Source organism: Barbatula barbatula (assembly GCF_947034865.1).
Source record: "Barbatula barbatula genome assembly, chromosome: 8".
Taxonomy (NCBI): domain Eukaryota; kingdom Metazoa; phylum Chordata; class Actinopteri; order Cypriniformes; family Nemacheilidae; genus Barbatula; species Barbatula barbatula.
This window is the reverse complement of record NC_136771.1, coordinates 1,994,753-2,011,914: the sequence shown is the minus strand read 5'-3', so window position 1 is coordinate 2,011,914 and position 17,162 is coordinate 1,994,753. Positions and strand designations below refer to the sequence as shown.

At 37.2% G+C, this 17,162-nt stretch overlaps 2 protein-coding genes across 3 annotated transcripts; both read right to left on the bottom strand.

The window, feature by feature from the left end:
• Positions 1 to 1,731: 1,731 nt before the first annotated feature.
• On the bottom strand, positions 1,732 to 6,092 carry LOC306897333 (pregnancy-specific beta-1-glycoprotein 5-like). 2 transcript variants are annotated; one of them, XM_079461959.1, is made up of 10 exons: positions 5,986 to 6,038; positions 5,766 to 5,902; positions 5,621 to 5,677; positions 4,557 to 4,868; positions 4,234 to 4,476; positions 3,895 to 4,146; positions 3,734 to 3,818; positions 3,606 to 3,654; positions 2,449 to 2,526; positions 1,732 to 2,363 (listed from the first exon to the last, which is right to left on the bottom strand). In XM_079461959.1, exons 3-10 carry the CDS (start codon positions 5,673 to 5,675, stop codon positions 2,301 to 2,303), a joined length of 1,137 nt encoding a protein of 378 aa, XP_079318085.1. In that variant the 5' UTR covers positions 5,676 to 5,677; positions 5,766 to 5,902; positions 5,986 to 6,038; the 3' UTR covers positions 1,732 to 2,300. The 2 variants fall into 2 exon arrangements, with proteins under 2 accessions (XP_079318085.1, XP_079318084.1); XM_079461958.1 differs by lacking the exon at positions 5,766 to 5,902 and having other exon boundaries at positions 5,986 to 6,092.
• Positions 6,093 to 6,597: 505 nt separating this feature from the next.
• On the bottom strand, positions 6,598 to 12,510 carry LOC306897068 (B-cell receptor CD22-like; the record flags this gene model as incomplete). Its single annotated transcript, XM_079461543.1, has 10 exons — positions 6,598 to 8,075; positions 8,432 to 8,691; positions 9,612 to 9,669; positions 9,758 to 9,857; positions 9,932 to 10,171; positions 10,255 to 10,512; positions 10,596 to 10,853; positions 10,933 to 11,181; positions 11,401 to 11,745; positions 12,468 to 12,510. The coding sequence occupies 10 exons, from the start codon at positions 12,508 to 12,510 to the stop codon at positions 8,030 to 8,032; spliced, it is 1,857 nt and encodes a 618-aa protein (XP_079317669.1). The 3' UTR covers positions 6,598 to 8,029.
• Between the last annotated feature and the right edge of the window lie 4,652 nt (positions 12,511 to 17,162).

Below are 17,162 nucleotides of genomic sequence, written 5' to 3'. Positions count from 1 at the left end.
AAGACATCCACAATCAGACTATTAATCTTAAGAATGGTAAGTGCTACGGTTCAAGAGTTATGTGTGTTCTTGTCCACTAGATGGGGAAGTCGTTTTGATCTCTCCTTTGGGAAGAATGAGAGGAACAAATGTGGCGTATTACCTGTGATTATCTCAGGTTTAAGATGGTGTGCTTCAAGAAGAGTCGGAGAGATATTTTGACCAGTAGAACCGTGTTTCGTGGTCCTCTCCAGCCCATTAGTCCATTATTTTTTCTTTATATATTTTCTGTATTATTCATTTTGAGTCGTTATTTTGATTAAATGTTTATTATATCCCAGTGTGGCATCTCCTTGGTTATATTACTTCACCTAGATATGTATATATTTTGCAACAGAACTTTACTACTGTCACCATAGTTGACGTTTGTATGATGAGTACTGATGTGCATGCATTCATGAAAAAGTATTTTCCATTTCAATAAAACAGTTAAAGCCATGAAAGTCTTGTATAGGACTGCTGTTTTACAGATGCAAGTATTTTGAGTAAAACACACAACTAAACATTCTAACTAAGATCTTGAAAGTGAAATTGGTCTCTGTAATAATGAAGATTTTAATGGTGTTTGTGTTTTATTCTCCTCTGGTGAGAACCTTACATCAACAAGATGATTCTGTTCAGATGACTCTGAGTCAAGTTGAGTGAATGGTGTATCTGTGTGTGGGTCAGATCTGGGCCGGGGACAATGCCGCTACTGAGCCAGAAACTTGTTGCTATTCATTCATGTTTATGTCTTAGCTGTATGGGGAAGTTATATAATAAGACTATGAAGTGTATTTTTAACATATTTATTTTGTGCCCATATACGCGTAAAGAGTTTTAGCTCACTTGCACTCTCTCGTGTTTATTATTTAGCAGTCTAGTTTCACTGTCATATTTTTCACTTTCAAAATCTTTCCGGAACCTATATGAATCTCTGGGGGAGTGTATCGAGCACAGAATAACCAGATTCAGATTCAAGTCACTCGTGTTTGCCTACAGGACTATCACTGGATCTGCGCCGGCATACTTTCACACCCTCCTACACTCCTACACCCCATCAAGAACCCTGCGTTCAGCAAACCAGCGGCGTTTTGTAATGCCTTCTCATAAGGGCATTAAATCCCTTTCCCGTTCATTCTCCTTCACAACTCCTTACTGGTGGAACATTCTTCCTAACGCGGTCCGGTCAACCACATCTCTCACAACCTACTTAAAACCCATCTCTTCTGTGAATACTTGACAGACAAATGAAAAAAAAGCTACAACCCTTTCTCTTCTCACAGCAGGTAATAGTTTAGCTTTTGTTGAAACTATTAACTTTCTATTAGCACCGATTGTATTATTGCTCCTGTATGACATCTCGCTTATTGCTCCCTGAACTCTTTGTAAGTCTTAAAAGCGACTGCTAAATGACTACATGTAAATGTCAACAGCATTAAAGCACCCCTTGAAAATGTAATAACAAATATTCTGTAATTTGAATAAAAATATATTTTGTTGGTGAACAAATAGGGTCTTTAAAAAGTTGAACTGACAAAATATTTTAAATAAAAATACAAGATCCTGTAAATGTAGAGAAATACTTGTGTGTGAAGTCTAAATAGAAGAAGCATATTTCCAAGTAACACGTTTTTTTTATTTTGTATTATTATTATTATGTTTTTATTTAGGCTACTTTGTGGTCTAGTCTGACACGATAGATTTCCAAATGTATTGAGAGTTCTTTATTAATCCACACATTTACAAGTGCAATATGTTAATATGACAAGTTTTTACATAACTGTTGTTAACATGTTGCAACTACACTGGCAGCCATAGAAATAGCTATTCTAGACACAAAAGCTTTAACACTTGCAAGCAAGGCCTTTTAGAAGCTAAGAAAACAATGATTTAAATGATACGAATTTATAATGGTTTACACAAACACTTTAGACAGAAAGAGGACAAATCTAAGCATTAAAAACATTTCTGTTCCAACTTGAAATTTGGCTTGGCTAGAAGGACATTTACATTTAGGCATTTGGCAGACGCTTTTATCCAAAGCGACTTACATTGCATTATCCTACACATTTTACATAGGTATCTGCAATCCCCGATCGAACCCACAACCATGCGTTGTTAACGTAATGCTCTTACCATTGAGCTACAGGAAAGAAGGAATGGTCACATATGTCAGAAGGGTGTAGGGGCCAACTGAGCATATGCAGTATGGGCATCATCACATAGCTCATTCCATGTTGTAAAAAAAGCCATGTTGTAAACGTCCCCAGTCTCCACTATTATCGACTATTGAGGACGGGTGCTGATAGATTCTGATACGTGAAGAGTTCATTTTTGACGGTCTGTGTGAAAAGAGATAGAGACAATATTTATTCTTTATTGATCGTCCGACTTACTGTGGATTGTAATCTTTGAGGTCTGTCTTACTGTGAGTGTGTCGTACAGGTCAGATGATCTGGTGTTGAGATCGAGAGTAGTATATGTGTTATTAATGACACCATCATTCTATGCACCAACAGAGAGACGTTACTCTTAAGACAGTTTTGGAAACAGCTCGTGCACACAGCAAAACCTCCAGTGTTAAATTAACACTTTTAGTGTTTATATAATTCTGACTCAGAAAGTAACACTGAAGCAGAGGTAAAGTTAATGAGGTAATTCATGTGATTAATGAAGTGATGACTTATCATTAATGATGAACACCTGATGATAAAAACTCAATCACTGAAGAAAACCTGAACAATGAGAAGTCACCCTAATAGTGGTTAGTATTTCCTTCAGTTAGGCTCTTAACCTTGATCCACATTTATTTAATTTTAGTTAGATGTTTTGTGATAGAACCACACTTCAACAGCCATTGCTAATGCCTCATCAAATTTGGGATGATTATAGGAGACTTGTCAAAGTTCAAACTGAATTTACTTATTTTTCTTTATTTATGTATTTTTTCTTATTTACGTGGAACAGCTGTCTTGTAATAGCTTTTAAGAAAGCAATACATTTTCACAAAATAAAATGACTTAATTTTTTTAGTCTGCTACACATTATTTTATTAATCTCAACAATGGCGAAAAAAGTTATATCTTTTATTTAAGCTGCAATGCATGCTGGGAGTCGTGATTTCGTTTTTCACTATGGTGTTACCCAGCATGCATTGGCTGATTCTTCATTTCTTTTTAATTCAAGCAATAGATTTTTTAACTACTGAGAGTGTACTTTCATAATAAAATATGTCATAATATATGTAGTGCTGTATCTCAGAGTCAGGAATCAGAGTTTGTTAATGTGCATTATTACACAAAACACTATTATTACACTTCTTATTGTTCATGTTTTCTTCAGTGATTGTTTGTTATCAACACATTTTCGTTATTAGTTATCAATCATCACTTCATTTATCACCTTAATTGTCTCATTAACTTTAGCTCTGCCTCAGTGTTACTTTAACTCTCTAAAAGTGTTGACTCAAATAAACTCCCAGCAGAGTTAATTTAACTCTGGGGTTTTGCTGTGTACAAGAGTCTGAAAGATGAAAGAACGTATTTAATAGCTGCTTCACAAGCAGATCCTCTGGACTTTCTCACCTCATACTCGTGAGCAGTAGATCTCCTTCTTTTCATCTGCATCCTTTTACTGTTAAATCAAGAAAAATATTCATAATATTATAATTTATTAATACAAACATTGCCACTTTCCTCAGTAAAAGACGTACATTATAAATATGATGACGATGATGATGAACAATCCTCCACACACCGCTGTGATTCCAACCGGCAGATGCCAGTAAAAACGATGCACTGAAAGAGAAAATATCAAGATTTACACTCGTGAAGATGTGAAGATATTTTCTACACTGTTTAATAATAAACTCACTCAAAACATTTAAAGTCACTGCTGAATATCTCGTGCCATGTTCATTTTGAGCCTTGCACTTGTATCGTCCACTGTCATCAGATCTGATGTTTGAGATGCTGTAGATGTTTCCAGATCCAACAGATGTTCCTCCTTTAAACCAGCTGATATCCGCAGGTGGATTTGATTCGCTGCGGCAGGTCAGATTCACTGAATCACCCTCCACTATTACACCAGAAGAACTGATGGAGATTACTGGTTTATCTGGAGGATCTAAAGATATAAAATATAAGATTACGGTCATGTATAGTAGAGGATTTTACTAATGAAGTGGTTTTATAGAATTAAGAGTGAACTTACAGATGACATTGAGACGTCGAGGAGGTGATGTGAGATCGTGTCCCTGTACAGCACATCTATAGTCTCCTACATTCTCTCTTCTAACTGACGGCAGGATGAGTTTCTTGTTTCTGTCATTTAATATCTGTGTGTTTCTAAACCAGATGAATGTTGATGTGTCAGTCAGACTGCATCTGCTTTTACATGTCAGAGTCACTGAATGTCCCTCCATCACTCTCTCACCTTCAGACTCCACCTGAAGATCTGAACACAACACAACACTGATCCTCCTCATGTCATTCAACACATCACATTATTATCATCAAACACTCTTTCACTCTCACCTGTGATCTCAAGAGTCACTCCAGGTCTGCCGATCCATTCATCTTTATCAGTGATGAATTTGAAATAGTAAATGTCTGAATCTGTGTGTCTCACATCCTTCAGTCTGACGCTGCAGTCGTGCTGTTTATTTCCTACATACCGAATCCTATCTCTGTCCTCAAACAGATCTGGTAATATCATATCAGGTTTTATCCAGAAGATTTTCGAGATCTTAGGGTATTCATAAGTGCAGTTTATCGTCACCGTTGAGCCCTTCAGTGCACAGATGTGTGTAGAGCTGTAGGTCACACCCCAACCCTGAATACAAACTCCTGAAACACACAAATGAATGATGAAAAAATGTCAGTCTGTGATTTAAAACAAGAAATTGTGAGAATTGTGAAACTGTGAAGAGTGATGAACGATCTTTAAAACCTGAACATCATTCATGTGTACCAGCACCTGATGCTACATGTTGTAACTGCATATTTTTTAAAGGCCCTTGAAGAGAAGCCTTGTTTCCTGACAAATATTATTCAATACATATAAAAACTGTATAAGGTCAATCTTATGTTATTTATTTTCTAGATGGAAATGAATGAAATCGACGTGTTTATTTAATCTAACCTAAAAGTGAGCAGTCACATCATTTAGTTCCTGAGAACTGCTGTTAAAGTCCCAGTGAATCCATTAACTCCACCCCTCCAGCTGTCAGTCTGCTGCCAGTTCCATTTCAAAATACAACATCCGTTTTTCTACATCCCATCAATTTGGAGTGGAAACCCTAATCACGCCCACTGTTTTTCTCATTTTGAATATACTTATTGAATATGCTGTTTCTTCTATAAAAGCCCTTATAAAAAATCATGGTTACTGTAGGAGAACTAGGATTTTGCCAATAGTAATCAATACAGCAAAAAACTGCACTTTTACCACGAAAACAAATCATAAGGTAGTTGACATTGGGTTTTATGTCTGTTGCAACCAACTGCAACATGATGTTTTGAACATGCTCGATATAAGGTTTAAAAGCTGCATTTCCAAAGAACAAATGTCTACATTTCAGTCTCCTTTTCAGTCTCACCTGGAATCATGAGCAGGATCAGATGAAAAGGAGGAGGAGCCATGATGATGGACATCTCTATAGGAACAATGTACATTTCTATAAATCACTCTTTGTGCTATAAGCACACCTGTTAAAACGTATTCAACAGCATTAAACGTCTTACCGTGTTTTAGTTATACAGTGTGTGATCTTCTCAAAGAGCACTAACATGCGTAAACTGGCGTCTTTCAGACGGTCACTTCAAATTGATAAATTGTTCAGAACACATCTTTCTTCTGGTAACATATGACCTCAACCCCTCTAACAAAAAGCCAATAAAAAAAACACACAAAAGTATTAAGAAGACACGAATACTTAAAAACAGAAGAATGGTAAAAATGTACCTTTAAATAAGCCTCCATCTGAAGGCATACATGCGTTTCAAATTTTCCAGAAGAACCTCTTGAGAAAGAACAGATGTTGTCACTTCAACCACAGACAGGCAAGTTCTGACGTCCCTTAAAGAAACACTTCATCCAAATATATAAATTCTCTCACAATTTACTCACTACATCTCATTTTTTATTTCTTACGTTGAACACAAACAAATCATTTTACATAAACATGACAAAGCTTCAGAAAGCACATACTGTAGATCCATCATGAAAGTAATCCAAATGACTCGGGCAAACAATAATTTGTAAATAATGTGTTGATCCATACGTCTTGTAAATTGTATAAATTATTTATTTGTCTTTAAACAACAGAAGCGTGAGATGCCGGCCGCCAAGACCATGATTTCTACTGAAGGTATTTCCACTTCGTTTCAGGGTTCAATTTGATCTATTTGTCGTTAACTCGGTCATCTTTCTACTCAGAAAATGACCACAACCTTTAAAGACTTAATATTACAGTAACAGTGGTAATAATATTTATTCAATAACAAAGATGGAAATGACCAATTACAAACGTAAAACTTGAAATAATACCAAAAAACTGCAATAATACAATGTATTCTACATCATCTTTATTTGAATGATAAGAATATCTCTTTAGTAACAGTAACTAAGTATATAAAGCTGCTTTGCAACAATGCAAAATTGAGAAGAGCGCTACATATATACAATAAAATAACTGAGAAATAATCAAAAGAATAGTCAAGTTGCCTTAAACATATTTTCACAATAACCATCTTCCTGTTAAATAACAGGTACAGTAAACTGTAAATGTGTGTAAACAGCCATGTGAACCACAAATAATTGCCTAACTTTACTCTGCAAATCAAAACCAAACCAAACCAAACCAGTTGTCTCAAACAAGTATAATGTACAGCTTTGCCGTGTTGGTGCAATACTTTCTGAGGTTCACCTTTATTAACGCAATGTACTGTGCTGTGGTTCACTTTTTTTGTGTTTTTCAGTTTTATTATTTTCTCCGGTAAAGCTGTTTTGGAGTAGTGCACATTGTGAAAAGCGCTATATAAATAAAATTGACCTGAATTGAACTGGTGGGCATACCAAAGGTTCAGATAAGAATCAGTGAAACAGAAAAGCCTGATTTCACAGGAATTCATAACTATTTTATGATTCGTATGAAATCCTACATTGTAAATCTTACAAGAACATTAGACTATTAGAAAAATCCATCGTGAAGCCCCTCCCTTAACTCCACCCCTTAAAGGAACACTCCACTTTGTTTGGAAATAGCCTCAATCTCCTCCAGAGTTAATAAATTGAGTTTAACCATTCTGGAATCTATTCACACGATAGGAGTTTAAACATAGCTTAGCATAGATCATTGAATCCAATTAGACCAGTAGCATCGCGTTCAAAAACGATATTTTTCCTATTTTAAACTTGACTCCTCTGTACTTATATATACCAATTTCTTGTGCAAGCAGTTGGTCACGTTGGATATGATGACATAAATTAGAATATTTCCACATGCGCTAAGTGATATCACTGCCAGCAAACTACCTTGATTATTACGCACGAATGAGAGTATACTATAAAAATCTAGAAAATCACACTTTTCATTTTCCGCCAGTCTAAGCACACGATATAAGTACAGAAGAGTCAAGTTTTAAATTATTAAACCAACGTGAGCTCACTGGAATTCTCAACTATCTTTTGAGGTGGCACATTCGTACAATGCGAATCGTACAAAAACGTACGATTATTACAAAAAAGCCCCTCCCCTAACCCCACCCCCAAACTGTTACTGACTTGACATGGAAACATGCTAAAAAAAATGTATTGCACCAATTTATACGAATTAGCCACCTGGTAATATAGATTGTGTTGAACCGTCTCTGGTGTGAATGCAAATGGTAATACAGCTATGAATGAGATTATACAAATAATAGCCGTACAAATCAGCCACCTTGAATAATAGTTACGCATCGAGAATCGGCCGTTTCTGGTGAATTAATACACGCCTGAACCACCTTTATTTTAAACTGCTGTAGATCACTGAGGTGTCTTCCTCTTCTGACCTAAAACCAGAAAGAAACACAGCATTACACATTATACTGTTTGATGATAAGGGCCATTTGTTCAACAAGACAACTTGAAATGATTGTCTTTTGTTCCTTTTTTATCCGACGATCCTCTTTTTTACTTACAAAAAATCTCGTTGCATGAGCTGAAAAATAAATATTTTCACTTTAATGTGAATTATTAAAGTTAGGTTAAGGGTCATTTGTTCTTCAACAAGATATTTTGACATGATAATCTTTTGATCCTCTTTTTTTTCTTTCTAACGGGGAAATAAAATCTCATTGGCTAAGCTAAAGAAATATGAACATTTTCACTTTAGGGCGAGTTTTTTCATTAGGTCAATTCTTATCACCTCACAGAATCATCAGGTTTGTAATTTGTAATGTTGCCGTAGTGGTTTTCATTTTCTTCTGATCCTCTCATCTCTGTGTTACTTTTATAGCAAACACTAGCGTATTGGAGCTCCTCTGGATCTCCGGATTCAGCAGCTTCTCCTGCAGTTGTCTGTTCTCCATTGAGTCTTCGAGGTTTAACACTTTCATACTGTACATCATCACAATGGGCTGATTCGGAAGCAAGATCAACATGTTTAGCGGCGCAGTAGAGGTCCTCCTGAAATGAAAAAAAAACGAACTCAGACAAACTACGCCATTGTTTTTTATCCGCTAGTTTCTTTCTGCTGTTTTCTGAACAACCGTTTGTAGCCTGTTGTATATTAATTTTCATAAGATAAAGCAAAGCTATCATTTGCATTTCAATGTAATTCATTTACAGATGCCTGTAAGTCAATGTGGAAACTATTCCCCAAGAATAGCTAGCTTTCAGCGGTAAGACCATCGCGCTAGCAACACCAAGGCCATAGTTTCCATCCCTGTGATGGCACAGATACAAGTATAATGTAAGTCACTTTGGATAAAAGCGTCTGCCAAATGCTTAAATGTATATGTAAGAACCCTGATAGCACGCATACATCTGTGAGACGTCTATTTGATGTCTGCATTTACATCTGCAAGATGTGATTTTTCCGTCATTAATCGTTCACTCATCTGCAATACGTCTCAGAAAAATCTGCTGTCAGATGTCATATAGAAGATGTCTGTAAGATGTTTATGGTTTAGAATGGATGTAAAACTAAGACTTCATCAGATGTTTTCAAGTGTTTTTTAGAAGTACCTGTGCTAAATGGCAAAGATGATAAACTTTATGTTGGCTTGACAAAGCCTGGCCTTAAAATATTTGTATACATATTCTAACATGACCTATCAAGTTTAATATGTTTTAGCAAATCGCTAACACCTTAACACGTTTAACAATATCTTGTATAATGGTAGTTTTTTTTAACATTAGCTGTTTTAGCGACTTTAACAAGATGTTAACCTTTTGCATGTTTCAGCGTAAAATGATTCAACATTATGCTAATATTGTTGCACGTTTTCTACCATTCTCTATGCATGCATGAGTTTAGATGCTTCTTGCGAGAACAAGCTACAGTTACACAGGAAAATATAATCGTTCCAAACAATCATTCGGACCTGTTGATTCACTTGATTCAAAGCAGCTTCTTCGGTTTTTGCAACTCTTCGTTTCCTCCTGTTAAATAATAAACAGTATATGATTAATCATCGTTTTTAATAAAAATACACACGTGAGATGAATGCTCTGAATTGAATAGACTTACATCGTAAACCAAATGAGTGCAACGATGATGGCAATGACCAACAATCCTCCACATGCTGCTGTGATTCCAAACAGCAGATGTCCATGAGAACTATGACGTACTGAAAGGGAATGCATATCAAGAGTTATTCTCCACGCTGAAGATACACAGATGAACCATCGATAAAACTTTCACCTGTTACTGATGCAGCAGCTGATCTCTGAGATCCATATTTATTCTGAGCCACACAGTAATACCATCCACTCTCTAGAGCTCTGAAACTCTGTCCAGATCCAACAGATGATGTTTGATTCTCTTTAAACCAGCTGATATTCGCAGGTGGATTTGATTCACTGCGGCAGGTCAGAGTCACTGAATCACCCTCCACTATTACACCAGAAGAACTGATGGATGCTGAGACGTTCCTTGGACGATCTTAGGGAGAAAATATACCGTCAGTGTTCAACATTCACATCACTCATTCTGGGGTGTTTTACACTGTTTCATAATGAACTTACACATGACATTTAAAGTCACAGTTGAATTTCTCGTGCCATGTTCATTTTGAGCCTTGCACTTGTATTGTCCACTGCGATCAGATGTGATGTTTGAGATGATGTAGATGTTTCCAGATCTAACAGATGATGTTTGATTCTCTTTAAACCAGGTGTAGTTGGCAGGTGGATTTGATTCACTGCGGCAGGTCAGATTCACTGAATCACCCTCCACTACACCAGATGATCCACCGATGGATGCTGAGACGTTCCTTGGAGGATCTTATGGAGAAAATATACCGTCAGTGTTCAACATTCACATCACTCATTCTGGGGTGTTTTACACTGTTTCATAATGAACTTACACATGACGTTTAAAGTCACAGTTGAATTTCCCGTGCCATGTTCATTTTGAGCCTTGCACTTGTATTGTCCACTGTGATCTGAGGTGATGTTTGAGATGATGTAGATGTTTCCAGATCTAACAGATGATGTTTGATTATCTTTATACCAGGTGTAGTTGGCAGGTGGATTTGATTCACTGCTGCAGGTCAGATTCACTGAATCACCCTCCACTATTACACCAGAAGAACTGATGGATGCTGAGACGTTCCTTGGCGGATCTAAAAAAAACGTTAGGCAATGTTAAACATTTGTGGGTTTCACGCTGAGATGTTCTACGCTGTTTAATAATAAACTCACACAAAACATTTAAAGTCACAGGCTCAGAATATTTCTCTCCACATGTATGACTGGTCTTGCACTTGTATTCTCCACTGTCATCAGATCTGATGTTTGAGATGCTGTAGATCTTTCCAGATCCTACAGATGTTTGTCCTTTAAACCAGCTGTACATTTGAACAGGTGGATTTGATTCACTGCTGCAGGTCAGATTCACTTTATTACCCTCCACTATTACACCAGAAGAACTGATGGAGATTACAGGTGTATCTGGAGGACAAAAAGAAACAAACATAAAGGTTACACGTCCAACATGCAAAGTCATTTATCATGTACATTAGATTTTGTATTGTCAACATTTGGAGTCACTGAATGTCATCCATCGCTCTCTCAGACTCCAACTGAAGATCTGAACACAACACAACACTGATCCTCCTCATGTCATTCAACACATCACATTATTATCATCAAACACTCTTTCACTCTCACCTGTGACATCAAGAGTCACTCCAGGTGTACCAGTCCATTTCCCTTCAGGTTTATCAGTGATGAATCTGAAATAATACTTGTGTGAATCTGTCTCTCTCACATCAGTCAGTCTGACGCTGCAGGCGTGCTGTTTATGTCCCAGATACTGAATCCTCTCACTGTATTCAGAGTCCTTAGACAGATCTGAAGCACCAGGACTGTCAACCTTCATCCAGAACACTTCTGTGATCTTGTATCCAGGAGGGTATTCATAAGTGCAGTTTATCGTCACTGTTGAGCCCTTTAGTGCACAGATGGGTGAAGCGCTGTAAGTTACACCCCAACCATCAGCAGCACTATAAACTCCTGAAACACAAATAAATGAAGGAAATGTCAGTTTGTGGACAATGTCAAACACTTTAAACTGACTCTAACGTGTGGAGCTCTTCCATGGGTGATAAAAGACCTTTGAGAAGACTTGCCAAGAGCATCATGAACAGTGATGATGTTATGCATTTGGAGACGTTGTGTATGTTTTAGTGCACATCTAAGTGATAAGGTGTTTGGACTATTTCAAATTTACATTGAGATACAATTTTAATTATTATTGAGAATATTCAGAGCTCTATGATTCATGTTTAGCAAAAGGATATCTTGTTTTTACAATCTTTGTGCTGTATCCAAAGTTACACTTCAACTGCCATTGCTATGCATCAGTTTTATCATAAGAAACCATCAGTGACCGATAGTAAAAAAGAGCATGTGTTTATATAGTAAATGTTTCAGCACGAGTTCAGTGCCTAAGGCTTTCTTTCTTCTGCAAAACACAAAAGAAGATATTTTGAAGAATGTTGGTAAGAAAAAAGCCCTGTTGACTTTTTTTGTATGGACAAAAAACAATTAAAGTCAATTGGTACCAACGGTTTTCTGTTACCAACATTCTGCTAAATATCTTCTTTTGTGTTCTGCAGACAAGTCATGCAGGTTTGAAATGACAAGAGGGCGAGACAGAAGTTTTTGGGTGAATGATCCCTTTAAGACAACCAAGACGACTGAGGAACAGACACTGAAGTGATGATGTAACTCACCTGGAAACATGAGCAGAACGATCAGAGGAAGAAGACGAGCCATTCTAAACGGAAAATATCAAATAAATACAACAAGAAAAGACTATCTGTCAAATGTACTACAGACTCTCTACAGTCAGATTAGACTTTAACTCTCTTGCAATCGACTTTCTGAGTTCACACATGTCGATGTCAAATGTGTAATTAAACTTCATCATTAGCAGTAATCAAACAATATTTTGCTTTATTCATTAAAATGTGTGTCTCTTACCGAGCTACGATGAGTCTGATCTCCAGCGCTCAGATGACAGACGATGAGAACACGAAATGCAAACGCAAGATGAACGTCGCTTCCTCTTGTTGTAATTTTGTAATCTGTCCCCTCAACACATGAACAACGGATGTGCTTAAAATAAAAATTGCTCTGCTAACAAAGAATTTTAAAGAAGCAATTGAAATAGTTAATCAAATAACTTGAATTCTGTCATTTTCTACTCGCCCTCGACTTTCTTCTTTACATGATATTATGCTTTCAATTAAAATTTAGCAGTATGACAGCTTTAGACTTCCCTAAAAATCTTCTGCTTTTGTCTGTTTGAAACAAAATTTACATACATTGCCTTAAACACAGGGGAACACACAGAACGAGAACATCACATAAAGTTCAATAGCTCCTGTGACACCTCGGGTACAAATGGAGTGAGATTAGATTTAAAAGGCAAGATTTTTGGTGACAAAACAAGCAAACCAGATTCATGCGATCTTATATGCATTAAACTGTGCGCAGTATGCACGTTTTAAACACATGGGTTATCTGAATGACATATTAAATGTGCCATACATCAGAAAGTACAGAAATACTGTATCCCACAGCGCGGTGAACATTCAAGTCAGTTTTCACACAGACATATGCACGGTTACACATCTACCGTAAACTTCACAACAGTACGATGACAAATCAAATACAAGCCACATTCAAGGAATCAAAGATATTTCATTTGTTTAAAGTTAAAAACACGCATGCGTACAAATGCTCTGAGGATAAAAATACACAAAGAACATAATGATAATATAGGAGAAAGAAAGACAAATATAAACACAGAAATCAGTTAAAGGTGAGGAAAGGTTAAAAGGGAAGGAACGTGACTCAACAAAACCCACATGTGAAATCCACTGAACACAAAAATGAAACCACAAAAGAGAAAAGAGTCAATGAAGAAGATTCTATATATACTAACGCGTAAAACCCAATATTTCAGACTACACTTTGCAAGCAGAATAAAAATAAGTGCTTTATTAATGGTCATTTAAAATGTTATCATTTATTATAAGTAATATTTAACAAATCTAGAGATGAAGTGGAAAGTTGATCTTGTAGTTCAAACAATTGCTCAGACAAAGAAGGTCCAGGTGTCAAAGATTTAACTTTATGTGTTCAAGCCAAACAAAGTGAGATCTTCCCACAGCATCTGAACATACAGTGTTTTTCAGTCTACAGTTATGGGGAAACTTCTGAAGGGTGGTCTCTTCTGAGACCCTCCCTGTTATCTCTTATTTGTATTAACCAATTGCTGTTCATCTGCCACCAATAGATCCAACAAGGCAACAAGATACGTTTTTAATGGTGGTTGGCTCGCTATTACCTTTTGTTTTAAAATAATTGTATACAATATTACAACTTAGTTACAATGGTCAGTGGAAAGTACCTTTCTGTGCCTCATCCTCTGAACTTTATTAAACTTTAGGCCTCAGGCTTCTATGTCTCACAGACATGACTGGATTTTATATTGCTGCATAGAGTTCAAATGTGCTCTTAAACAAGCTTATTCAGTGCATGTATGTAAACAGTCATCGAGCATGTGACATTAAATCATCAAATCTTTATAATTAATTTGCATGCAATAATCTTTGGATAAATGTGGTTTCAGATAATTTTGCGAATACTCCCATGTATACTATTGTTCCTTTGAATACTTCGCAATACAGTTTAGGTATTTCTTAGGTATATTACGACCGTGGTAAATAAAATCAGATAACATCATCTGTAAAACATCAAATCATCTAAAATCACTCAGAAATTACACAATCGTGATCGCACTGTTTGAATCGTGTGGATAAATCGCTTGATTTTATTCTCAACAGCAATTGAGCACATTCACTTCGGATGTGACGCCTAAAACATTGAATTCATGAAGCCAGAACAGACAGCGCTAAATCAAGCAATAATGAAACATGTAGTAGTGTATTATCATATTATCATACAGAGCAATGATGTTTTCAAATCTATTTAAAGAATGTCATGTTATTACAATAGCAAAAAAATGTACTCGATACTTACTCAGTGAAGCCTTTCAATCGTATAAATGACTTTGCTTGAATGTGAATCTTTATTATTTCTTCTTTAAAGAACTTCTCTTGAATAAGCGTGAAGGAGACAACATGTCAATGGAGTGCAAACATCACGCTGAATATCAGAAAGTCTTCTGTAAAGCACATGAAGTCTCAATGTGTGTCAATGATGGAGTTTCATCACAGTCAGTCAGAGATGATGGATTCTCTTTAAGTGATGAAACATCTACTGGAGTCTTTACTGTAAACATCAGTCATCTGAGAGAAGAGCATTCTGGGATATACTGGTGTGGATCTAACATCATCACTAAAGTGCATCTAGAAGTGAAAAGAAGTGCTTCATTCTCAGAACCAAATATATTGTCTATACAGTAAAATAAATCAGCTTCAAATCAGGTTTAAATAGGGATACAGAGAGAGTCTGGATCCGTATGTGACTTTGGTAATAAAACGACACTTTTGTCTTCCTCTAACCATGAAACTGTAAAGAAAAATACACTGTTAACGATTTGCTTGTATTTTTACAGTACGTTACTGGCAGCACGGTTGCCAGTAAGTTACTGTATTTTGATTTACAGTGCTGTACTGTAATAGATTACTACAGTACAAAAAATATTGCTGTATAAATACAACACAGTACTTTACTGTATTTTTACTATATTTTTACTGCAATTTACTGTAATACCTATATTGACAAATTACTATTTAATTCGTATTGGCAATAATTACAAATATTATTATATATTTTAGCTAGTTTGGATATAAATCTGTAGTTATTAATATTATAAAACTGCTATACTTGACATTATGAATCAAAAGGCAATCCAGGCAAATTTTTTATTGAATCATTTCATTGAAACAAAAAGTATTAAAACATTTAAAACAGTATTGAAGAATGATGTATTACATTAACAACATATAATGACTATGTACAGTAGTCAACATTTAAAGTGGATCAAAAAGGCGAGAACAATACCTATTCTTGTAACTTTTTTGACCCACTTCAAATGTTGACTACTATATATATTACAACATTTAAGTGAGCAAAAATATTCATACATTACATATCAAAACAAACAATAGCAACAAAGTGACAGGTGTCATCTAACACTGGCAAAGAAAACACTGGTCTGTAGTTAAAATGTTCCATTCCACCTGAGTGTCGTGTGTAAGAGTGTTGTGTGTGGCTGTGTGAGAGTGTTGTGTGTGAGAATGTTGTGTGTGGCTGTGTGAGAGTGTTGGTGTTTGGGTGAGTGACAGTGTTGTGTGGGGCTGTGTGAGAGTGTTGTGTGTGTGTGTGTGTGTGTAAGAGTGTTGTGTGTGGCTGTGTGAGAGTGTTGGTGTTTGGGTGAGTGACAGTGTTGTGTGTGGCTGTGTGAGAGTGTTGTGTGGGGCTGTGTGAGAGTGTTGTGTGTGAGAGTGTTGTGTGTGGCTGTGTGAGAGTGTTGGTGTTTGGGTGAGTGACAGTGTTGTGTGTGGCTGTGTGAGAGTGTTGTGTGGGGCTGTGTGAGAGGGTTGTGTGTGTGTGTGCGGGTGTGTGAGAGTGTTGTGTGGTGCTGTGTGAGAGTGTTGTGTGGGGCTGTGTGAGAGTGTTGTGTGTGGCTGTGTGAGAGTGTTGTGTGTGTGTGTGTGTGTGTGTGTGAGAGTGTTGTGTGCGGGTGTGTGAGAGTGTTGTGTGTGGCTGTGTGAGAGTGTTGTGTGGGGCTGTGTGAGAGGGTTGTGTGTGTGTGTGCGGGTGTGTGAGAGTGTTGTGTGGTGCTGTGTGAGAGTGTTGTGTGCGGGTGTGTGAGAGTGTTGTGTGTGGCTGTGTGAGAGTGTTGTGTGTGTGTGTGTGTGTGTGAGAGTGTTGTGTGCGGGTGTGTGAGAGTGTTGTGTGTGGCTGTGTGAGAGTGTTGTGTGGGGCTGTGTGAGAGGGTTGTGTGTGTGTGTGCGGGTGTGTGAGAGTGTTGTGTGCGGGTGTGTGAGAGTGTTGTGTGTGGCTGTGTGAGAGTGTTGTGTGGGGCTGTGTGAGAGTGTTGTGTGTGTGTGTGTGTGTGTGTGTGAGAGTGTTGTGTGCGGGTGTGTGAGAGTGTTGTGTGTGGCTGTGTGAGAGTGTTGTGTGGGGCTGTGTGAGAGGGTTGTGTGTGTGTGTGCGGGTGTGTGAGAGTGTTGTGTGGTGCTGTGTGAGAGTGTTGTGTGCGGGTGTGTGAGAGTGTTGTGTGTGGCTGTGTGAAAGTGTTGTGTGGGGCTGTGTGAGAGGGTTGTGTGTGCGGGTGTTGTGTGCGGGTGTGTGAGAGTGTTGTGTGTGTGAGAGTGTTGTGTGTGTGTATGAGCGTGTTGTGTGGTGCTGTGTGAGAGTGTTGTGTGGGTATTTTTGTCGAGAAACTA

Bases quoted from the DNA above. Each gene is read 5' to 3' on its own strand.
- LOC306897333 (XM_079461958.1), bottom strand. From the start codon at position 6,013: ATGCCTTCAGATGGAGGCTTATTTAAAG. The intron at 3,819-3,894 runs GTGAGTTTATTA...TTTCTCTTTCAG, and splicing joins AGTGACTTTAAATGTTTTGA to TGCATCGTTTTTACTGGCAT. The intron at 3,655-3,733 runs GTACGTCTTTTA...TTGATTTAACAG, and splicing joins ATCGTCATCATATTTATAAT to TAAAAGGATGCAGATGAAAA.